This window comes from Anastrepha obliqua, chromosome 4 (assembly GCF_027943255.1).
Source record: "Anastrepha obliqua isolate idAnaObli1 chromosome 4, idAnaObli1_1.0, whole genome shotgun sequence".
In the NCBI taxonomy this organism is placed as follows: domain Eukaryota; kingdom Metazoa; phylum Arthropoda; class Insecta; order Diptera; family Tephritidae; genus Anastrepha; species Anastrepha obliqua.
Window position 1 is genome coordinate 109,706,177 of NC_072895.1, and position 24,926 is coordinate 109,731,102.

At 36.1% G+C, this 24,926-nt stretch overlaps 1 protein-coding gene across 7 annotated transcripts in view; it reads right to left on the reverse strand.

The window, feature by feature from the left end:
* Positions 1–1,392: 1,392 nt before the first annotated feature.
* The window catches only part of LOC129244573 (uncharacterized), an 81,740-nt gene continuing 58,206 nt past the window's right edge, over positions 1,393–24,926 (reverse strand). For 6 of the 7 annotated variants that reach the window (XM_054882280.1, XM_054882276.1, XM_054882278.1 and 3 more), the window contains 6 exons: positions 7,494–7,727; positions 7,045–7,227; positions 6,511–6,795; positions 4,654–4,962; positions 4,216–4,569; positions 2,936–4,147 (listed from right to left, as the gene is read on the reverse strand). In XM_054882280.1, coding sequence (XP_054738255.1) covers positions 3,467–4,147; positions 4,216–4,569; positions 4,654–4,962; positions 6,511–6,795; positions 7,045–7,227; positions 7,494–7,727 — 2,046 coding nt within the window. In that variant the 3' untranslated portion in view covers positions 2,936–3,466. Of the gene's footprint in view, positions 1,782–2,935; positions 4,148–4,215; positions 4,570–4,653; positions 4,963–6,510; positions 6,796–7,044; positions 7,228–7,493; positions 7,728–24,926 lie in introns of those variants that run through there. The other variant, XM_054882281.1, reaches the window with a different exon arrangement.

Sequence of the window (24,926 nt, forward strand, 5' to 3'; positions counted from 1 at the left end):
TCCTCGATTTGTTGCTGTGCTTTTTAGTTTTGCTGTTTAGTCTATTTTACGATTATATGTTTTTTTTTTTAAATAATTTTTATAAATTTTTTTGTTGTTAAATTGTATGCAAATGGATTTTGTTTTACATCTGTAGATTATGCTATTAGAATTAAAGTTAATTTATCGCAATGGAATTCACTGATACGGATTTTTTGAAGTTCTGTGTATGGTGTATGTGTGTTTATGGGCTTGAGTGTGTGGTTATGTGAGAGGGAGAGAGAATGGTACAGGCGATTGAGTAGGAGAAAGCTATTACTGTTTCTTCTCAATTTCTTTAGTAGTTTGTCTGTATCATTTTGTTATTTTTTTTTGTTTACAAAAATCGTGCCTTCTTTCTATATAGAAAAAATAGTACCAGCAATTTTTTATCAATCTTCCAACATCGCACACCTCTGTATTTAATATTTTAAGTAAATTTTTCTGTATGTATGTAATTTCTTGTTTTGTTTTTGTTTTTGCTTAAGTCAAGTCTATGCACCTTTCGCTACATTTCCACTATATAATGTTAACACTTATTTATTTTATTTTAAATTTAATTTAATATAAATATGTATGTATATATTTAATTGTTATTCTTTTAGTGTATTTAAATAGTACAAAAGTATACATCATTTTGTTTTAAAAGCTTTTCCAACTTTTAGTTTTCTTATTTTTACTTCTAAATATGCTGTTGCTTGTTGTTTTAGTTGTTGTTGGTTGTTCTTTACTTGATTTGGATTTAATTTATGAAAATATGTCACAGAGTAATGATATAGTGAGTTATGAATTTTTCGAGTTTCAGGGATTTTCAAATTTTCCTTAAGAAAAATGCAATGATTTTTTCCGCATTTTTTTGCGCACTGCTGTTTTGGGGTATTTACTGCTGAGTTACGTTTGGATATGCGTACTATATTGTGAATGGAGTATTTAGAAGTTTTTTGGAATGTGTTTAGCATTATAAATGAAAATGTGTTTGTATTTGTTAAAAAAAAAATAAAAAAAACAAAAAAAAAACGAAATTAACTTAAAATACAATAATACACAATTAGGTAGGAATGACCTAGCAACAGGGCAATTTGGTGATTTCAATGTGTTTGAAATTTCAATGAAAAAAAAAAATAAAAAATAAAAAAAAATAAAAAAAACATCTAAGAGTATGTCGCTTTTACAATTAAAAGCTATTTAGGCCAAACTTGCCGATATAGGTTGCTTTTAAGACAAAAACAAAAAGCGTGAGCTGCGTAACCGGAACGACCCGGATTTATATCCGGCCAAGGACTGGTACTTCAACAGCATTCCTAGCACATGAATGGGGAATGTTTATGCTACTACAACAACAACAAAAAACTCAGAGATATGCTGATGCGGCGATGGCTGAATGCCTATTGGAATAAAATTTTGTGTTCTATGACCGAAGTAGAAATCGAACCCAACGCCTATTACCGGCATGTCAGGCACAAACACACACGGCTCCAATGAGTGCCGCAGCAGAATAATAACAGTATATTGCAAAGATAATTTAAACTTACAGTGGGGTTTTTCGGGTTATCGCTGCATACAATTTTATTAGCGCTTTTAAGTCTTTAAAATTGCGTTTGTTTCAGTTAATATTTAATTTTTTTCATTGGAATTTGCAATCACATTAGTTCGTTTTTGCCTTTGGCCAGCACTTACCCCAAAACAGCAGTTTTCACACAAATACAGCGATAAAAGTACACAAAACCCCGACAATTTGAACATTAAAATTTCTAGTTCGTGAACTACGAGAAAATAAACATTTAAAAATGGTGTAAAAACCATATTCTACATATTTCTTTGAAAACATAAAAAAAAAACATAATAAATAATACAAATACGAATTTATATGATATCTACGCTTTTTCTGGGCGTATTTACAGTAATCGTAATTTATAAAAATCAATTTGTAGATAAATCATAAAACCTACGTATTTTTGTAAAACATGAAAAAACTGACAACTACGACACTAAAGTGTTAAACGCAATCAAGCTACGCATGCGCGCATGAGCTTCAATTCTAAGGGCACATTTCACCGTGCGACGAAAATCTATTTTTTTATATTACCCAGGAAAAATTTCTTATGCAAAACTATAAACTATGAAACTATACATTTTACATAGCAATATTGCATACTCAGTTTTTCAGTTTTCATGAATCTTTTTAATGTAATCAGCTCCTGGAGGGTACTTTTTTAATACTAGAGAGTTTTATATTTCGTCTATGAATGAAAAAAAAAGAAAAACATAGCGCATTTTTTGTTACTGCATTTCAAGGTTACTATGCAGAATTATATTTGGAAAAAAAATTGCTTTTGGTTCATATAATTTTCTATGGAAAATTTCAGTAGTACAAAATTAACCCACTAGGAGGCGTTGGGATTGAATATTTCGAAAGAAGTGTTTATGGTGTGCTTTGTTACAAATTCGCAATTCGAGATGACGCTCTGATGGCTATTCACGCACCAATAGAGATAATAAGCGGAGATATGCTTGGGTTTATCGGAGTATCGAAAATAATATGAGGAAAATTGTGTTTTGTGTGGGAATGGAAAAAAATTTTCACTAAAATCATGTTGACACCATTGCGAGCCATAGGAAAAATATCTTGTGAGCATGCAAATTTATGCTCTTGCTTTAAAATACTTATCCGGAGTTATCCAGAACCATTTTTAATACTAGAAGTTATTGGAATAGATGAAGAGACTAAATTCAAACACAAATATTTATCCTACGTTAGTTTTAAAAGACTTATCCGGAATTATCCAGAGCAATTTTTACTCCGACTACGTTATATTTGTGAAAAAACTTTAAAATTTTTAAAACACTGAAACAACGAAACATTTGCTAAAGCAGTATATAAAGAAAAAGTAGAGCAACCATTTAATGACAACAAAAAAACAAAAAAAAAAAATACAGCTGTAATCTAATATTGTTTTCTGTCTAGAAATTCTGAAAGTTTTAACAATAAATGCATGAAACAACGGAAATGCGTAAAAGGCTTTATTCAAGTATAATCAATTCTTATCCGAAGTTACAACATGCCCTATTCTGATCATAAAAGGTGCAAACTGTTATTAGAAAAAAAAAATATTTACTACGAAACTCTTATCCGATCTTGTTTAGCAACATTTTATGGTTGAAACAATTAAAATCCATGTGTGGGGAATATTTATGCTGCTATCACAACAACAAGCAGGAAATTTTCATGGAAGTAATCAATTAAAAGTAAAAAAAAAATTATCGGCTATCCGCTTTGAATTGAAGCCCAAACGAGCGCTTATGTCCCACTAACAATTTATGTACCCACACACTAACATTTAAATCCCATTTCTCACTTTAACACGCAAGAATGTATGTATGAATGTGTGAATGTATGTATGTATGAATGTACCTGTGCATTACCCTATGAATGATACCCCACTTATGTTTATTCACTATCGATATTCAGGCCAATACGTTTCTCCTCCTCCAGCATGGCGTCTAGTTCGTCTGTTAAATTGGCCAACATGTTGCCAATGTCGTTGAGCACATTCACAGACACCTTTTGGCCAGGCGTCGGAATCGTAGCTGTATTCGCACCAGCAGATGCACCTGACGCATCGGCGTCTTCACTGCCAACTGTTGGAACGCCGCCTTCACACGTTGCTTCCCCAGTACCTTCAGCGCCGCTGGGCGTATGCAAATCCGCTGTGGTGGTGATAGTCGTTGAGGAGCCGCCGCCGCCGCTAACGGCATTCGTTGCATCAGTCGGTGGATATTGTAATGTGGGTGAGCGCAAGAGCAGTAAGCCACTGCCGCTACCACCGGTACTGGCACCGGCGCTGCCACCGCTCGTGTTGCTGCCGATGCTGTCGCTGCGTATCAGCGAAGCGTCGTGCAGCGAGGCAGATGTTTTAAGCGAGTGGAATGAGTGCGCTATGTTGGCAATGGTGTTGGTCGACGATGAAGAGGACGACGACGAGGAGGAATGCAGATGCGAAGTGGTGCTCGATTGCAAGGGCTGCTGCTGACCACCAATATCTTGGCGATTGAGTAAGCGTTGCTTGATGGTGCCTGTGTTTTCGTTGGCAAATGGTATGGTGTCGATGGAATCGATGCTGGAATTTGACTGTGGTGGCGTAGTAAGCAAAAATGTTATGCAACATGAAAAATTTCTTACTTTAAAATCTCTCTTACCTTATTGTCATGGAATTTCTCGCAGTGTATTTCCGCCGTGGTCTGCTGTATGGTTGCGTAATTCGCGTAGATCGGTTGATTGGCTGCTGCTGCTGCGGCCGCCGCTGCTGCCTGTTGCTGCGCATGCGTCATGTACATGCCGCCATGGTGCATGCCACCAGCACCGCCATAGTAGAGGCCAGGCGTTACTGCGGCACCGGCATGCACGGCAATCTGCTGTTGTTGTTGTTGCAATTGTTGCTGCTGTTGCGCGCTATCCGCACTCAACGTACGTGAATTTCGTATACTGCAATGGCGACGCGGTGGTTCTGGTGCGATTTTCTTATTACTCATTGGACTGCCGGTCAAGTAGGACTGGTGCAGGGAGTGGAGTTGAATGGAAATAGAAAAATCAAAATAAGTTAGCATAAATAAACATGTAATCAATATGCAACTTACTGCGTTCAGACCGGCACCGTCCAAAACACAGCCAGATGCGCCGACAGCGGCGCCGGCACTACCGACATGTGCGCCCGCACCTGGCACGCCTCCGCCAACGCCCAAACCAGCTGCATGACATACATATTCTGCTGCAGCAGCTGCATTCATGTAGTGATGCTCCAAAGGCGGCATGCTATTCAACACGGCCCGCTGCAAAATGCCGCGCTGCTGACGGGGCAATGTGCCACCACCCTCCTCGTACATAAGTTCGCGAGTGGCATCGTTGGTGGGAGTGATATCACCATCGTCGTAAGAGCGGCGCCAAGACTGAAGTAAATGAGAAATAAAGCATAGAAATGTTAAAAACAGAGAGTTGTATGGTTTTATACAGCTTTTTGAGGATGTAGAGATTTTTTTTTTGTTTTTCAAAAATAAGGCACTTAATGCTTGAACATTGTTGAAATAATAAGTAAGGATTATATTGAATCCTACAGCAGTTAGAGATTTTCAAACATTTAAGTTTGGAATATGTGACGATTTATCTTGAAATAGGAATACAAAAAGACTTAGAAATACAAAAACACAAATTAAAATCATAAATAAATTATCAGGTATAAGCAAAAACTGATCCGATGGTATTCAGAGGTGAAAATTCAATGTAGGGACAACGTAATCTTATGCTATAACAATTTTTTGCATATAAAACTACTAGTTAAAGGTTATAAGAGCAAGTGCTTGCAATTATTCAGGACATTTTTTGAGAGAAATTGGAAATAATCGAATTAAAACGCATAAGCACTTATCCGACGCTATGCGAAAGAAGTTAGTATATCAAAAACTCAAAATGGACGATTTAAAATCATAACTCAGTTTTCCGACGAAAGTGTTGAAATTTATGCGCTGTTATCCGGGAAGCAAAATTCCTAAAATACGGCAAAGTAACTACAAATAGAGCAATTCATTGCCATTTGAGAAATCGGAGGTGATAAGAACAAATTTTTGTGTTTATCCATAAGTTTTTTGGAGAAAAAATTACGACGCAATAAGAAAAAAAACCATTATAAGCAAAGAAATGCATACCGAACTCGTCGGTGTAATAAAAATTCAAAAAGCCATTAAACTATCATACAATATTATTTGGGGGGAAAAATTATGAAACACGGGAATACACGAATTAAAACGCGTAACCGCTTATCCAACTCAATCCGAAAGAAATTAGTATACCAAAAACTAAAAATGGGAGATTCAAAATCATAACCCAACTATCCGTTTTTTAGCTTTGTTATTTTAATTAACTTGAAAATATGTATTTACTTTGCCTATAGAAAAGGATTTATTTTATTAAACAAAATTAATACACGCAAATAAAAGTAAGCTATTCGCAAAAAAGCGCTTATGCGGCATAAAAGAAGCTCATCCAGGCTTATCCTGGACATGTTTTTTGTAAAAAATATTATTGAATGCAACTATATGAAGAACGCGAACAAAAAACACTTATCCGAGTTTATCCGGAGCGATACGAATTAATATTTTTTAAAAGAAGGTTACCCAAGCTAATCCTGAACATATTTTCTATAAAAAAAATTATTGATTGCAACTAAAAAGTACTTATCTGAGTTTATCCGGAGCTATACGAATTAATATTTTTTTAAAAGAAACTTCTCCAGGCTTATCCCAGACCTATTTTCTATAAAAAATTGATTGCAACTATATGAGGTATGTGAACTACAAAATACTTATCCGGGTTTATCCGGAGCGATGTAAATTAATATAATATTTGTAAGAAATACTTGTTAGTCAACTCAATCTTAATAACAATCAAACAAAATCCCCTTATTTTTAAAGAGCAAATCTCATTTTGCATCCAATACTCACCATAGCGGCTGGATTGCTAAGCAAGCGTGCACCGCCAGCACCACCTGGTCCGCCCACAACAGCGCCGCCCATTAATGCGGCCTGATGATGCTGCATGGCCTGCTGATGTTGTTGCTGTTGGTGTTGCAAGGCTTGTTGATGATGTTGCTGTTGCATTGCAGGCGTTGGATGCGCAAAGTGGCCATAATCAGTGGCTGTATAATGGCTAAAGGTCAAATGGCTGCGTGTGCTATTGTCGTGAATATCCTCGAGTGATTCTAAGCTTTTGCCGCGTGGCTGGCGCACCTAAATGAAAAAGCGCGCGTGGGTGTGAAGGAGAGAGAAAAATATGTTGGCGTTTAAACGAACAAAGAGTGGGTTGGTTCGCAAAAAAAAAAAAACAAATGCACAAAAATAAATGGTTTTATAAAGAAATTATTGAAAAATTATTTAAAGACCAAAAAATGCAGCTGCGCCATTTAGCAGCCGCCTACACTTGTTCGGTGTTCTTTTGAAAATGCCAGCTGGCCGTCTCGCAATTGTGCGCTCGCTCACCTTAATGGGCACCACATCGTTGCCATTGCAGCACTCGTGATGGTTGCCGGTGCAAAAGTAGACGGCATCAACGCCGGGCGAAGCATAAATTTTGGAATCGTCCCACGAAACGCGCGTGGTTGGCAAATATGTTGGTGTAGTGGGTAGTGGCACGGCAGTGGGCCAAACCTTATTGCGATAATCCTTCGGTTGGATGGTTTCGATATGAATTAATCAGGTGCGAGAGTATGCATGGCAGGCATGGCAGGCAGCAACAGAAATCACAAATTGAATTAAATTAAAATAACCGAAAAAGAGAAGAAATTTAGGAAAAACTAAATTATAATGAATTAAAGAGTAAAATAAATTTTTACTAAATTTTAAAAAACAAGTTCTCAGATAATGTAAAGTCATAAAAATAAACTAAATTGCCATGGTTTTACCTTTTTCTTGTTCTTATATTCACTCACCTGTTGTTGGTAAGCATTGGTGCCGCCTGGATTCCACTTTCCACTTATGATATCTTTTACACGCTTAATGGCCAATAGAATCTTCTTCTGATGTCCCAGCTTAACAATACCAATGTCCTCCAAGTCTTCCCAAGTGACTTGAGTTACATCGCGTACAGTTTTGTAGTTTTGATCGAGCAACGGTTGGATGTATTCTTCGAGGCGTAACAGCTGTAGCCATTCTTCAATGGAACCCTAAAAAAAGGAAGGTGAGGTATAAGAAAATTGTTTCAAAGGGGGCATTAAAACAACATCTCGTTTATAAAAACTACACAAACTTGCGCTATTACTTATTCAGCAATAATATAAGGAAGCTCAAAAAAATATCTTTCGTTTCGAAAACAATTATCTGCAGTTATGCAAAACAACAAAAGAACATTGCTAATGAAAGACGTGTCAAAAACTTTTTAAAATAGTTAAATTTCGTTCAGAGAATTTTTATCCGCGCGTATCCCGTAAGATGACAAGAAAATCGCTGTTAAAAAAAATTTAAGAAATTTTTAAAATAAAATTTCGTTTCAAAAAAGGTTATCCGTATTTATCCGAGGCAAGTTTGTGCACTTCAAATGGAAAGAATAACAGCCCTAAGCAAATGTATGATCTTATCCCAAATGATTTGGCATAGAAACAGAGGATTCGTACATCATAAACATTTTATATGGATAAAGCATGCCGAATTATCCGACAGAAATAATCCAGAACTTAGCCGGATAAACACAAAATTAGAATTACTACCAACCAGCGCCTATCCCTGATCATCAAACAAACTTTTGTTCACAATTATAAAACTATACGAGAACAAAAGTATGTAGGTTAGTGACTAAACATTTTTCCGAAGAAATTTGTTTCTTTTGTTTTTAAAAAAAGTGCTGTTATAACTTTCAAAAATGTATTCTGAATAAAAAAAAATCAATGGTTTATCGACTAGACTAAAAGTGTGAATATGATAAACTACTTGAAACTATGTTTATAAAAAATAGAAAGTAAATGTTGGTATTCACTCGAAGAAAAATTAGTTTAAAAAAAGTTATAATTCAGAAAATTTGCGAGTTAAAAATTAAAAATAAACGAATTACTGCTGCCAATATGTTATCCGGCTTATCCGAAAGTATGTATTCATATAGAAATTAGAAATACGCAAGCAGGGAGCAAGTCGGAAGGTGTGAGAAAATGTTTTTGCGTCTAAGAAAAATTAGACTAGAAAAAAAGTATGAGTCGAAACAAAAATAAAGTAAATATCACTCAACCACATTATCCTCAGGTCCTCTGTTTATTAAAAATAGGCAATACACGGATTACTGCTCAAACATATTATCCGTGATTTTCCGAAAGTATTTATGCATAATGAAATTAGAAATACACAAGCAGGGAGCAAGTCGGAAGGTTTAAAAAAACGTTTTTTCGAAAATTCTTCCTTGAACCATTGAACTTTTGTTATTTGTTTGCATACTACATAGCAAAGTGGTGGCCTAAGATTGATTATCCATCAAGAAATATTTCTCCAGTGTTACAAGGAACATTATCCTCTCGGGGATAGAGCTTCAGAGTTTATTTAGATTCGCAAAAGACGCAGACGTATTACAAGATGTCTACTACAAAGAAACGTAAAGGTTTAGCCCCATCTGGTAGCACTAAGGACCAATAGGTCTATGTGATGGCTTTCAGCCAGCCAGGTCAACCTAGCCTAACTTAACCTACAAAGAATTGTGTCACATATTAAAAATAAACGAATTCAAAGTAAAAAGAAATTATTCGAACTTAACCCCAGATTTTTACGCACAGATAAATTAGGATCATGAAAGGAACACGCATGTGCTAGAGGATAAGTATCGGCGCGTCCGCAATTTCTTACATAAATGTCTAGTTTTGTACATTGGATTGCATAGTTTGCAATAATATGCAAGTTAATTAAGTTAAATACCTTGGTTTCTAATGAATAATATTTATCCATGATTATCCGTAGATGTGTTAATTATAAATACGAAATAAATGATTTTAAATTATGCCAAAATTATCCGAGCTTATCCGGAGACATGTATTCCAATATAAAGTAGTTAAACAAGAGTGAAAATTATCCCAGCTTATCCGAAAACAATTATTCAAATATAAAGTAGTTAAACAAGTGTGAACAAATTATCCGCGCTTATCCAGAGACATTTATTTAAATATAAAGTAGACAAACAAGTGGGAAAAAATTATTCGTGCTTATCCGGAGACATTTATTTAAATATAAAATAGTTATTCAAATATAAAGTAGTTATCCGAGGTTATCCGGAGCCATTTATTCAAATGCAAAGTAGTTAAACAAAAGCGTGACTTCGCTGCATATTTTATGAGTCACCGTGTTTGCGCATTTATTTTCATACTTCAGGTGAAAACAGCCATTAGACAAACATTCCAGCACTGTCGTGATAATTATAGTTTTTCATGGAATTAATAAAAGACTCATATATTTTTAATCAACGTCAATATTACTGATTTGCATAAATTGATTACAGAAGATGGACGACATTTTTATTGCAATTTTTTTACCTCTTTTGTTTTGTATTTCGTTGTTTATTTTCATTCACTTTGAAGCGTATTATTTATTCAACTCAAATCAATTTCCATATATTCATTGAATATTTCATTTCTCTAAAGCAACACAGCAAACGCATTTAAAATGAATATTGTCTTATTTGATTAATGAGCGCCAAGCAACGATGTGTGTGAATGTGTTTGTGTTATTGGTATTTTCCTTTGTTTGTTTTTTAGACTCATAACAAAATCGTTTTTTTTTCTTTTGCAAATAGTAGAAGGCAAATAAAAAGGCGACAAGCAATAAAAGGAATTTATCGCAGATAAAGAATGACAGCTAACTAAAGCAAATTAAAAATATATGAAAAAATTTGATAGGAGAAATCGCATGGGAGCTTAAAAACATTGGAAACCCGTCTAGTTGGGTTCAAGAGCTACGGTATGAGGCAAAGGAAGGCAGACAAGTGGAGACAAGTTGGGGTAAAGCGAGATAGGCGCGGTGTGGCGCGGTAAGGTAAGATGCTACTTATGGCAAATCATCGACCTTGAGGGGTGACGCCAAAATGAATTAATACAGCAAATGTGGAAGCGGCGAGTAGTGGCGATAAGCAGCAAAGCAAAATAAAGATAAACGAGTGGCAGATAAAGTTAAAAACTTAAAAACAAAAATAATACAAATAAAAAGAAAAAAGTGGCAACAAACAGCAAATAATTAACAACAGTTGGGAATTAGAAACAGCACAAAAACCGGTTTTCAGCTAACTTCTACAGCGCTAGGGTAAAAAAAAAACAACAGAAAAACAGATCGTCTGTAATTTTGTTTTTGCGCGTTCGCTCCAACGAGTGGCTGGGCTGGCCAGCTAGCTTGTCACGCCATTAGCTACCTGCAAGCGCCCGCCAAAAGCGCTGCCAACCAAACGAACCGACACATGCACGAGAGGTCTGACTTTTTAAGCTTCAAATGGTTTCTTAAACGTGCGGCTTGGCTATCTTTTATTTTGCATTTTCTCTGTTTCTAAAAAATGCTATCTGCCCGCTAGCGGTCATTCCTCGACTACTCTTGGCTTGATCTTTTTTTGTTTTTTGTATTAAGCTTTTTGTTGTTTTGTTTTTGTAGGAACCCATTATTTTTTCTTGTTAAATGTGAAATAAGTGGCAATAACACAGCAGCTACATTTTCGACAACAAAATAACCAAGGAAAACAGCAAATCGTAAAAGCGCAGAAAAAAGCCAATAGGAAAAACCCAAAATCGGAAATTGTTGGCACTTCGACGCTTGTCGATTGTCGGTGGTTAATCTCCATGGAAAAGAGCGAATGGCTGTCGAACGTGACTTTTGAGCGCATGGTTAACGTGTAAAATTTGCTAATTTGCGTTGAATTTGAAATGCTTCAATTATTTAGTTTGCAAAATAATCGCTTTGGCATTTATAAAGTTAGCTGAAGCGTTGAAAAAATCGACAACAGCAGTGAAAATTGCCAAGCGCGAGGCAAACGCTGGACTTGCCATATGGCATGAAATATCAATAGTACACATTTGGTTTTTTTTCGACACATGCAATACACTCAGAATTGTATTGTGTATGCAAGCGAACAGTTATGTGCCGGTTTTTAAATCCTACCTCATTAATATTGAAAAACACAGCCATATGTAGCATTCGAAGCGATTCGAGTAATTTTTAATTGGCTGCTAACGATCTCTGTTTTATATTTTATTTGAACAGATTTCTTAAGTTTGAACTTAAAATTTGAATGTTGAATATGTTTCAGAGCAACCGAAATGTGAATTAAGCAAAATAAACGCAAAAAATAATTATCCGAACATATCTGAAATTTATCAGGAGGAAGCTTCCTAACTTTAACACTCAAAATAGCCAAAAGTAGGCTACAAAGACGTTATGCGAGTTTAGTTATATATTACATAATTATCCGAAAAATTATCCGGAGTAAGGTTCCTACCTTAAACACTCAAAATAGATAAAATAAGGATACAAAGGCAATATACGGGTTTATCCAAGAAGATTTCTATTAAAAAAAAAAACCTTAACATCTTAACCTACAATTTCCACTACGTCTGCCTTTGAGGAAAGAAAAATGTAATTTGAGATTAAGCAACGCTAAAACAAATTAAACGAAATAAACACAGAAAACTAATTATCCGAACTTATCCGGAGGAAAGTTCGCATATTTAACATTCCATTCCACATCAAATCAAATAAGGCTACAAAGGCATTATACGGGTTTATCCATATATAGACACATCGAAAAGGCTTAACCGACGCCAGAGTAGTTTCTTCAAAATTAAAATTGGCAAAAAATATGTTGATTTTAGGCAAAATAAATTTATCTGCTAGAAATGTGAAAATTTACTTTCTAATATAATAATTTTTTTTTTTTGAATAATTATTGTCCAATATTAAAGTATTAAACACAAAAAACAATTTTAACTTCAAAACAAGTTGTAGTTCATTCGGAGGCTAGTTTTCATACGTGCATGAATAAAATTGAAATGTGAGCTAAGGCAAAGCCTTTAGCATCGAAAGCGGTCTTACATAAACAGCTGCCGTAAGCAAATTTGTAGGTTGCAATGAAAAGTATACCGCATTTCACGCAATAAAAACACAATAAAAGTAATAACCCAATAAAAATATTCATAAAGAATAAAAACATTTTTATTTAATAAATTTCCGCTGTTATCTCTACTGTTCAAAATGCTTAAACTATAGTTAAACTTACAGAAACGGAAAGTAAATAGTAAAACAAACTAGCTGCTGTTGCAAAACAGTTTTCCGAAACTATCCGTAGAAAGTTTTTGTATTAAAAATTTAAAATAAGTAAATTGAAGTCATATGAACGTTTTTCGCGTTTATACGGACAGGTGTGCAAGTATGTGAAATAAAGAAAATGCAAGTAAACTGAAGAACTTAGAAATTCATATGCGATATTATCCGCATAAAGTTTTTATATAATAAAAAATTAAAATTTATATAATTAAATCATGAAGGTAATTCCTTCCATTTTATAACCCGTAGTAACTATAAATAAGTATGATGTTTAGATGCTGTCACAAAATAGTTATCCCGTATTATATGTACAAAGTTTTTTGTCTATTAATGTATAAAATGTGCACCTAAGGTCATACGAATAACACTCGCACTAGATGCTGACACAAAACTCTTATCCGATATTATCCGTAAAAAGTTGTTGTACAATGAAAGCTAAAAATCTATGCATCAAGGTTTTTATAGCCCTTAGTTGCTATAAATAAATATGGGTGCTACCCCAATTCAGTTATCCGCTGTTATCCGTTCAAAGTTTTTTGTCTATTAATACACAAAATGCGCACATAAATGCCAAATGAAGAAGATTGTGTCACGAAAAACTTATCCGATATTATCCGTAAAAATTTTTTGTACAATGAAAGCTAAAAATCAATGCAACAAAGTCTTAGCGGAGCTATACGTGGATATGCGTGATAGATAGTAGAAAGAAATTTTGTGAGAAATTAGGTCGACGCCCTCTGAATGTTCGAAATTTGAAAACAAAAATTACCTAAAAAAGAAATGGGGTAAATAATCTAATAATATTCTAAGTTAAAGACCTCAGTAGTCATAGTTTTAAGTTTGAATACTTTTTTTCAGTAAGACACACATTTAATTTAAAAAAAAAATTATTAACGAATCTATTTACTTTTATGTTTGTGCTCGCGTTTTATGTTCCAATTTCCAAAACACGATTAAAGTTCCTTCATACTAAAGTTTCTACATATGTACTAAGAATGCACATTGAGCAAAGCATGTATGTATGTATGAATGCGTATGTATGAATGCATAACAAAAAATCTCTGCTGCAGTAAGACAAGCTGACCACATAAAGGTTTTGCAGCAAACGCTTCGCTCCTAATCATATGGCCTCGGGAGACCGTCCAGCATGCTTGACTGAGCTTTGTGTGTGTTAGTGCAGTCGGGTGTCGTCGTGTCACACATACTTGTTGTCGGCTTTTGAATGATGAAAATCAAAAATTTTAGATATTAGCGTCAATCAGCCGACACGCACACATATAAAGTTCTTGTCAAACAATGCTTGACCGTCACCCGAGGCCAATAGTCCATAAAGTTTTCTCTAGAAGCTTAACAGATTTCTATAGAAATACATGTGTGTGTGTTTATGGATTTGTTTTTGTATTTTTATTTTTTTCGTTTTGTATTTTTGATTGCTTATTTTCAGATTATGGTTGACGTTTTCAGTTCACCACATTACGCGTTTACAATTTCATCGTCCAAGTACTCGTACCTACTACGCAGTACAGCGTGTAAATAACGAAAGGCAAAAGGAAAAATACAACAGAGCAGTCTAAAGAAAAACAAAAAAAAACAGAGCCAGCTTACTTGTCAGTGTGATACCGTCAATTGGAGTCGAATTTCGGCGCTGCTGCATTACATACTATCCATAGATGTGTGTGTGTGCGTGTGTGTACGTTTACATAGAAGAGGTACTTGTGTTTACAGCCCTCGGTGGCCTCATACGCCTCACATCAGCAATTCGACAGCCACATATCGAACGTCCAACCAAGCTAATATCGAGTACACGCACTCGTATCAATTTATTAAAATGCGTGTGATATGTAATAAAGTAGTTCATGGACATATTTAGTTCAAAATATGCTCTACTTTATCTAAGTAAGTAACTGGGTGTATAATAGCGAACGCGAAAATGCGTAGCGCATTTTGCTTTGCTTTTTTCTTTATCCTCTGCTGCCTACTCGCTTGCATATAATCGACATTTATTAACTTCCAACAAATGTGCGCATTTTTCCAAATCAATTACATACATAGATTTGCCTCTATCAGTAGCACACACACACATACTCGCACAAAACCGCGTCGTGCCTAGACGGTTTGTTACACATATCGTACTACTTGTTAATGCCTTATGATTATGCTTTCCAATTATAGTTAATTGAGTATCCATGCGTTATTGTACATATATTGACATTCCGCCATATTTGCGCCAAAGTCACCGAAAGTCTCCACAACCACTGTGCACATTTTATTTTGTTGCGCTTTACCTAATCAATTAGCACCTAAGCAGCTGTATTGTGGCAAAGTGAAAAAAAGTTAGTGCGAGGGTTGCCTCTTATATATTATATTTTGTGCTCAATAATGAAAACAGAGCAAATGAGATAATAAAAATTGGCTTTATTGTTTTTCAAAATATTCTCCTTGGAAGTCAATTTATCAAGGGTTTTTTAAGAACTTGAGAATTTACATTCTATCAAAAAAGGACCGGGAATCGTTCAATAAAACCCAAAATAATTGTTTATTCATCAAGATTTATTTGATCATTTTCTCTATTCGAAACGATGCCAACGAGCAGTCCAGTCATCAAAGCACCTTTCACACGCGTTTGAAGAGATCTTCTTCAGCGAATTCTTCTTAATGGCCTCTATCGACTCAAAGCGGCGTCCGCGGAGTGGCAATTTAAGTTTTGGGACAAAGGAAAGAGTCACAAGGGGCTAAATCCGGTGAATACGGTGGTTGTTCGATGATATTTGTCGACTTTTTCGTCAAAAAAGTGTTCACAATATGAGCCTCGTGAGACGGTGCGCTAACATAGTGCTAGATCCAAGAGTTTTCTTTCCACAAATTAGGACGTTTAAAATGTTGGGAATTGATTCGTGAGACACGCTAAGGTCACGAGCTACCTCCCTAAAACTTAAATGATGGTTTGCCGGCATCATTTTCGGGGAAAATCTTCCACGAATTATCTGCAAAACTCTTATACCTCTCGAATACCCGTGTTTTTGATAAGATACACTCGCCATAGGCTTTCTGAAACATTTTCAACGATTCGGCACACGAAATTACAATATTTTTTGACAGAATGTAAATGGTAATACAAAACAGAAATATTGTTGAAATGATTTTTTTTTTATTATAATCTGATAGATAATTTCATGGCATTTATATGAGCTACATGGTTCGTTCGATCAGTTAAATTTTTTACTACTTTTTGTAAGAAATCTAGCCGCATAGCGTCAATGGTGGTTTGAATATTGCAATAAATTGATTATTAAGCGTGCTGTATGGCAATGTGCGCCGTCTTGTTGGGACCAAATATCGTCGATATTTAGTTGACTAATTTTTGGAAACAAATGGCTCACCATGGCTCAATAGCGCTTGCCATTCAGCCTGTAAACCGCATGTAAAATGGATGAGGAGCTCTGCGAACTTCGCGAATAGATTTATTATTTTCAAAGTAAAGGCACTAAACGGCTGCGTTATGTCATCCGAATGGATACAAACGTTCCGGCTCTAAAAGTATTCGATGCGGTACCAGCTGGTGGTATCAGAGGAAGAGGAAGGCCTCCTCTGCGTTGGAAAGATCAGATGGAGAAGGAGTTGACTTCACTTGGTGTGTGCAACTGGCGCCGGGTAGCACGAGAAAGAAACGATTGGCGCGCTTTGTTAAACTCGGTCAAAATCGCATAAGCGGTTATCGCGCCAATTAAGTAGAAGAAAGGCGTTAAACGATTCATGATGACTTGCCAAACCTAATATACATATGTATATAATTGGCGCGTACACCCTTTTTGGGTATTTGGCCGAGATCCTCCTAATATTTGTGGCGTGCCACTTGATGGAGGGATCTACACTTTTAAGCCGACTCCGAAAGGCAAATATTTTTTATGAGGAGTTTTTTCATGGCAGAAATACCCTCGGAGGTTTGCTATTGCCTGCCAAACTTTACTAAACAGAAATTTCAACATAGTTTGTCATTCTCAGCTGTCATAGTTATCAATATCGATAGTTCTCATGCAGCTACAAAAAACTCGCGGTACCTCTGCATTCGTTTGAATCAATTTTCAAAGCACTTTTGCTATTCAGAAGTGGATACCTCCAAAACGAGCTGTTCAAGTTCAAAGGCTTCAATAGTTCTTCAGGTGGTGAAAAACGTTGACCTCGCTTTTTATTTTTGATGCGCAGGAACAAAAAGACATCAATCTAGACTATAAGGCGAATGGTCCATTAGTTCGATCTTTTGAGCACACAAAAATGCTCTTGGTGAAGGCTGATTCGTCTTAAGCAGCTAGTTTTTTGAATTATCAGAGAACTCTGGTTGCAACATGACCAGATTTTCCCAAATCAAAAAAAAAAAAAAAAAAAACAGGTGACCATTTGCTTTGAGGTGCTTCTTCCGCGAATATCTTTAGTTGGGTTGAGCTCGTCGTGGCACACCCACACTGTCGATTGCTGATTTGTTTCTGGTGCATATGCATAGATCCAAGATTCGTTATCTGTTGCGATACCATTGACGTGCTCTGAACCACCGTGGCTGCATTTCTTCAACATTTCTTTACAGCAATCGACACGAGTTTTTTTTTGGAATGCCGAATTCTGCGGTATCCAATGAGAACAAATCTTCTTGACGATCAAATGCTCATGAAAATTTGAATGTATACTGGTGCCACTAATGCCTCTATTACGCAATATGTCACAAGACACACAGTCATACAGCAAGGATCGGCGGCCACGTTCGTTCCCCCTACAGTCGGTTCTTCGTTACCGGAACGACTCGAATTTATTATATTTCCGGCCAAGGACTGTCAGTTCAGCAGCATTCTTCGTACACATACGAATGAGTGTTTTGCTGTTACAACAACAACAATTGCCACGCAGGAGCTCCATCTAACAGCGTTTCCCAGTGGCTAAGTTTGTTGCTTCAACGCCAGAAGTCGAAGTAAGTTAATTAGAGCACTCCTGTACAGATAATCTAATAAATCGTAATCGAAAATCGTAATAAATCATTGCACGAAAATTTTCACGTGTTATTTCCCTCTCTTGCATGAAATGAATTTTCCAACTCACTGCAAAAAGAACAAATAAAGCTCGTAAGTGTAAATTTAATATATAAGTTTTTGCTAGAAAATATCAAATTTATCGATACAAATATTGAATTACAGCTCATCATTCGGTAGTGCTACAAAAGCGCAAAATACAAAAGGCAACCCTCGTACGTAAGTGGCGTACGTGCACTGATAAATACTCGGCAATTGTACTTAGTTTTTGTTTTTGTGCTTGCTTTTAGTAGTTGAGCAGCATTTTTTAGCACTTAGTATGCATAAATATTTTATGGCAAACATTGTTAACTGCTGTTAATTGCTGGGTTGAGCCTTATTGAGAAGCTCAGGAAGTTGAGACTCAGTTTTGGATGTGTGGTGGTAAATAGTTTCTAAACTAAACAATGGCTATAAAAGCATTCTCATAAGAATAGGAAATTTCATCTCGTGACTGGCATACAGGGAATGCATGCAAAAATTTAGTAATTTCTCTAGCAGCACAGATCTCGGTTTCTAAGAACGCCTTTCGGGCTAACAGTAGTACCTCTAAGAAGAAGCATATGTAGATATTCATATTCGAACGCTAAGCTTCTATTAGAGCTGTGGGCTCTTTCACTTTCAACCTTAAACCGAGCTGTTAATGATTTTTCAACACAGAACACGAAGCAGAACAGACTCCATCTCACTTTTCTTCTAGGTCTTAGTGCCTTAGAGGAAAACACAAGGCCCGGTGAACTTGCAGATGCGACAGAGCTAATCCTGTTTGAAAAAGTACGCATTAACTATACTATAATTAAATGCTCACTTAGAGCATTACCAGCAGGCAAGATGAAAGCAAAACAAATTTGGTGGGATTTCGAGGCAAGCATTACCAAAATGTGAACTGAAACGATCGTTAAATGTGTAATCCCTGAGAAATGGAAGATACAAAGGGTTTTCAAATAAAAGGTGTTATTTTAAATAGCCCGCTATTTCGGTAGATGTCACTTTTGAAGCTCTCATTTTTTGATATCTGACAAGTAGAAACTACGCCATTAACAAAAATGGAACGATACACGCTTAAACAACGCATTAAAATTCATTATAAAAATGGTGATATTGGCAGAGACGGTTCGTAAAACTCGAACATTTTTGGGTCATCGTGACGCACCTTGTCGGACCGCAATACAGAAATTGGTGAAAATATTCGAGCTGTTAGGACAAGTAAGTGATGTGAAGAATAAAACCTGTGCACGTCGCTCAAGAACAGCCAAAAATAGTGCTGTTGTAGCCGAGAATGTTGAAGAAAACCCAGGTTTGTCCATTCCTCTTCGTTCTTTGGAATTAGGCATTCCACAAACGTCACTACACCGTATTTTGCATAAAGATTTTGGTCTTAAGGCTTATAAAGTCCAGTTAACACAAGAACTCCAGCCGGCCGATCATCGACAACGTCGTGTCTTTGCTGATTGGGTCGTTGAAATGCATGAAAATAACCCGGAACTGCACCGAAAAATCATTTTGAGTGATGAGGCCTATTTCCACCTCGTTGGCTTCGCCAACAAGCAAAATTCGTAGGATCTGGGGCTCAGAAAATTCAAGAGTTATTGTTGAAAAGCCTCTCTATCCTCAACGTGTGACTGTTTGGTGCGGTTTATGGTCCGGCGGAGTCATTGGACCTTACTTTTTCGAAAATGAAGCTGGAGCAACAGTTACGGCGAATGGATTGCGATATCGAGAGATGGTTAACGATTTTTTCTGGCCGGAATTGGATGGTATTGTTCTGGACAACGTTTATTTTCAACAAGACGGCGCTAAGTGCCACACAAGCAAATATCAAAATAGCACCTCTTACTGGAAAGCCCTTTATATACTGATAACGGGTGTTGACTGAACGTGTCGCAGATACTTTAGAAGGCAATAATGCAAGAATATAATGCAACAAATAATTTTTCATCTTCCCTCTTACAGAGCTGCGAAAATAATGTGGATGAATTTGACTTTCGGCATGCACCTTAGGTTAAGCTACGGTGGTTGCCATTTTCTATGAGAGTGCAGAGGGGCCGACTTAGACATTTTAATAACGCTTGCTTGAATCCAAGTTTCCCCGTTTAATGTCTAATGTGGGGAAACCACGTCGTTTCTATAATAAACGGTGAAATGTTGTGAATGGTTGGGGATTCTAAGACTGCTAGGCATCCAAAAAAAGTAGAGCAGCATTAACACTAGGCGATTTTCTAAGCCTTTTAACATCGCTCAACAAAAATCGCTTATGTAAATGGTAGTTAAACAATCGGGCGAAAAAATCGCTTACCTCAAAGTAGACAGCAGGTCAGCTTTCGCCTGACGATTTTTCAAAGTCGTCAAAAAGTCACCTCATGTAAGTCCTTAGAGGCAAACCCCATACGCTTCCCATATGTTCCCATTTGGCACCTACTGCCTACCACCTATTATACGAAGGGAAGATCGATCGAGATCTGTTTTCATTCATTCTAGGCCAGACATGTAATTTAAAATAGAAACGAAATTTACGCCTCATTCAAATCGATATACCCGACACTAAACTCCTCCTATAATTCAGTTCGATTCATTAGTGCGCCGCTCACGATTCAAAAAAAAAGGCAAAAACATCTTCACACCTCGAAACTATGTAAATAAAATACTCGTTGTGTTGCTAGCCTTTCCTCTACCTCTTGAACGCAGCTCGTTCTCCAATTCATATGCGCAGCGCTCTCACTTCCTCTTTGTCAAACTCCAGCTTTATTTACACCTTTCTCTTATCGCTCCAAATCTCTCCAGTGCGCCACGCATGCGAAATCAATATTCGTAAACGCTTTCTATGCTGTCGCATGCGATTGTTTGACATTTTTTGTGTTTGCTTTCCATGCCTTTCATTTCATCAACGTCGTATAAGTATTTTATTGACTTGTGACTTGTGTGTGGGTTATATTTTATGTGCGCGCAAATTTGGCAACATTGTGGCGTAAATGTCATCGTATTGAACGCTTTAAAGAAGAAATGAAAGAAAAATACACTTTTAAGTAGCAAAAATGCTTCATCTCTCCATTCAGCCACCTCTTCATAAATGCCGCTGCTGAGTTGAATGGCTTATGAAGTAAATTTTGCTTTTTTTCTTTCTGTTTTTTTGCTTTTTTTTTGTTTGTTTTTTTTTTGTTTTTTTTTTTTTTTTTGCGTTGTGCTGGAAAGCATAAGCAACGATGGTGAATAAGTAAATAAAGAAGCTAAGATATTGGCAAATTTTGAAAGCAGATAATAAAATCGTTTCAGCTTTTCTTACGTACCTGCCTGCCTACCTACAAGCGCGGTGTTATGTTGGGTCTTCGTACTTTTTTATTTGTTTTGCTTTTGTACTCTTCCAATTCTTGTGAAATTTATGTACAATAAGTATTGTACACTCTCGAAGGTTTAGTTTTTGCACTTTGTAACCTTAATATTTTAAGTTTCTTAAATTTGTTTATGTTTTCTTTATTTTTTTATAATTTTTTCTTATTGAGGCGAAGCTTTGTGGCAGACCCAATGATTTTAATAGCAGTTATGTTATGCTCAAGGTACCTTTTCCAGTTACTCATTGTTGTAAAATTAATTTTACCTTTCTTTCTTCTTTCTTTGATTTTTATTTTTATTGCTTTTGCTGTCAATTTATGACATTTTAATGATTCTCAATTATTGTACGCCTGGTAGAGCAGTCGAGCTCGAATGCGTTTTAGGTATTTAAATATAAATAAGCTATAAAAAACGTATAAAGAAGTTATGAATGGGTTAGTTATTAAATAATAAAAATAGTAATTTTAGTTTAGGGAAAAATAAATCCTTTATTTTTGCCTAAAATTTATGCCCGAATGGTTTAAAACTGTTTTCATGGTCGATCTTTAGCTCTTCGGCTGTGCTACGACTACTGACATGCCCGCCAACTTCGATTATTTCTGTGATTTTATCGAGATTTTCGAGATTACTGACATTTTCGACATTTTCTTTAACAACAAAAATACCTGAACGGGATCAAGGAAACCCAAAATGCACGTAATTAACCGTTACAGTATCGGCCCCATTCACAATCTCAGCGGCCTGGCTGGCATTATCGCCTTTATCAAAGAAAAACTGTAAAATGTAACGAATGTTCTCATTGTTGACTTCCATTTTTAACACCCTGTAACTCACAAGTGATTGGCACAAACAAAAAATATCAAAAGAATTTTTTTAGTGTGAAATGTTACATTGACAACGAGCATTAACATAGTAATACTAGGCTGGATTCCGCGAGATGAAGGGCATGAGGGAAATAAAATGGCTGATGACCTTGCAAAACGAGGAGCAAATATGCAGCTTACTGGTCCTGAGCCTTACTGTCGACTCACAAAAAGCCACATTAATGAATGGGAGGAGGAGAGGAAATTTGCTGCACACTGGCTAAACTGTGCCGGTCAGTGTCAACAGCATATCTTACAGGTCACTGCAACCTGAGGTATCATTTAAATAATATTGGTCTATCTGAGACCAATGTCTGCCGCTTTTGCCAAATGGACATAGAAAGCTCAGAACATGTGCTTTGTGAATGTCCTGCATTAGGCAGACGAAAACTTCACCACCCTGGTGGTACCGTAGCATCTCCATGCAATCTTTGGAACAACAAACCCAAAATTGTGCTAAAATTTTTAAATAGTCTAAAACTCTAGGGTTACAAAAATAGGTCTTGCACAATAGATCAACTCTGGTCGCAGTGCGTAATAGCCTTATAATAATAATAATTAATAATAATAAAAAAATAAAAAAATAATAATAACGAATCCAACGATAGCTTTCTTCGTGTGCAAACAACACGATGGGCGCAGCTCACATGTACGATGTACGACTCATTTTTGTTTCAAGGGGCCGGGCCAAGGCAGGCAAAACTTTGTTAGGCGTCGAGATCTAAAACTATTCAGCTACAGAAAAAATTCAGCAGCTGATTAAAAATTGAGCGGCATACCATCGTCAATCGTCTACTGAGAGCAGATAGCATCGTTTTCTTAACAATGAAAAAAGCGATTCCGATATAACAAAAGTGATGGAATGTTAGTTAAAATTTGTTCATTGGAATTTTCTAATGGTTTAGTAAGTTTATAATTTATTTTACATAGTTTTAACCCTAATCCCACTTCGATGGGTCCTTCGTTGAGAAATCATGATTTTTTTATGAAACTACTGCACGGTGCATGTGTCATACCATTTCTTTATGATAAAATAATATATTATTAAAATAAAAAATTTTGAAAAACTCTCTTCGGATATGTTTAGTTAAAGCTTAGAACATACCTTATGCATTTTTTCTAATTTTCGTTATACAGTAGAAATAAGCGCCAAGCGCGTACGACCCATCTACATGGGACTAAGGTCAGGACGACATGGGATTAAGGTTAACAAAAGAGCCCTAAACTGATTTGACACTTGAACCCATTCTGTACAGGTAACTTTTCAACACATTTTCGGCACTGTTTCACCATTTAGAGCTTCAATTCCATGTTTCAAGTCTTGAATCGTCTATGGATGGTTGGCGTAATATTTAGGATTAATGACGCCGGAAAAACATGTAATCAAATCGCAGCTTATAGGCAGCCAATTGACATCGCCGTTACAGCTAATTATTCGATTTTCGAAGATTTTGGCCCTTTTTTTTGAATATTTCTCCAATTTTTTCATGCGAGAGTGACTCATTTTGTAGACATGAGCTAAATTTGCGACACATTACGAATGTTGTTTTAGCTGCTAAAGTCAAAAAATGTATACTTCAAATTTTTTATACGTCACCCTGTAGTAACAGCAATGGTAAACAGGTTATTTGATTTCCGCCCTGAAAAACTTTCTAAGAAATCAAAAAGAGAGAACCGTATTCATAGTAAACCTGTCGTGCTGGTCTAAGCGTGACCGGCAAAATTCAAACTTGTGTGTGTTGATAATTTTCCATAAATTGGAAGATCTATAATTTTATGTCGCCTCCGTACGGCAGAGGTTTTCTATGAGGAGCTTTTCCATGGCAGAGGTGCACGCGGTGGTTTACCATGGCCTGCCAAGGGGCGACCGCTTTTAGGAAAAACCTTTTCTCTGGCATTCGGTGTTTTATGCTCGGTGTTTCAAACCTGTGCACTTCCGAATGTAAGTCACGCACCAAGCATTCGGCTACGGCGGCCACTGTCATTGCTTAGTAGCATGAAAATAAAAGGGGATCGTTATCATTTCTCAGGAAGCAGACCACTGCGAGATCAGCACGGGTTCTTTTTTAACTAGATTATCTTTTAAACGAAAGCAAGCTGTGAGCCAACCGAACTAATCACTCATAACTGCTATGTGAATATCTACAAAAAAGAACGCACCTAACCTTTTGGATCAAAGAAATCGTCGAGTGGGACCACATAAAGTGAGCACTTATTCCACTACCCAGTTATTGAGAATTAGTCAAAAAAGCGTTTCTAAACATTTACGTTAGAATAATTAAAAGTATAAGTCTGCTAGTTTTATTGTCAAAATAAAGCGAAAAACCGCTGTTTACATCACCTGCATCACCTTATGTACCTAACTGAAAGCAATACTACTTTTTATTTTTATTTGAGGCCGCATTATGACTTCGATGATGCCATATTGATGACAAATGATTTATTAATTGATTATTTTTTATTTAATTTATCTTTATGCATATTTAATATATCAATAAAATCGATAAATATTTGAACCGGGTTTTATGTAACTATCATAAAAAAATGCGAAGCAATTAAAAAGCGAAGAAATTGAATAATAAAATAATAAACAAATGAAGTCAAATTAATTATGTATTTTATGCGTTGAATTTCAATTATTTGAAGACCAACCAACTACACAGTAGCAACAAAAACATTGAACTTTATTAAATATTCAAAACATACACGCCGATTGTTATTGAAAACTAGCTTTGAAGCCGGTGAAAAACAAAATGTTTTAGAAAAAAGTTTAAAATCAGCAAATACACTTAAATTATGCGAGAATAAACATGCATTAACATTGTTAACATACACGCTTATGTACATATGT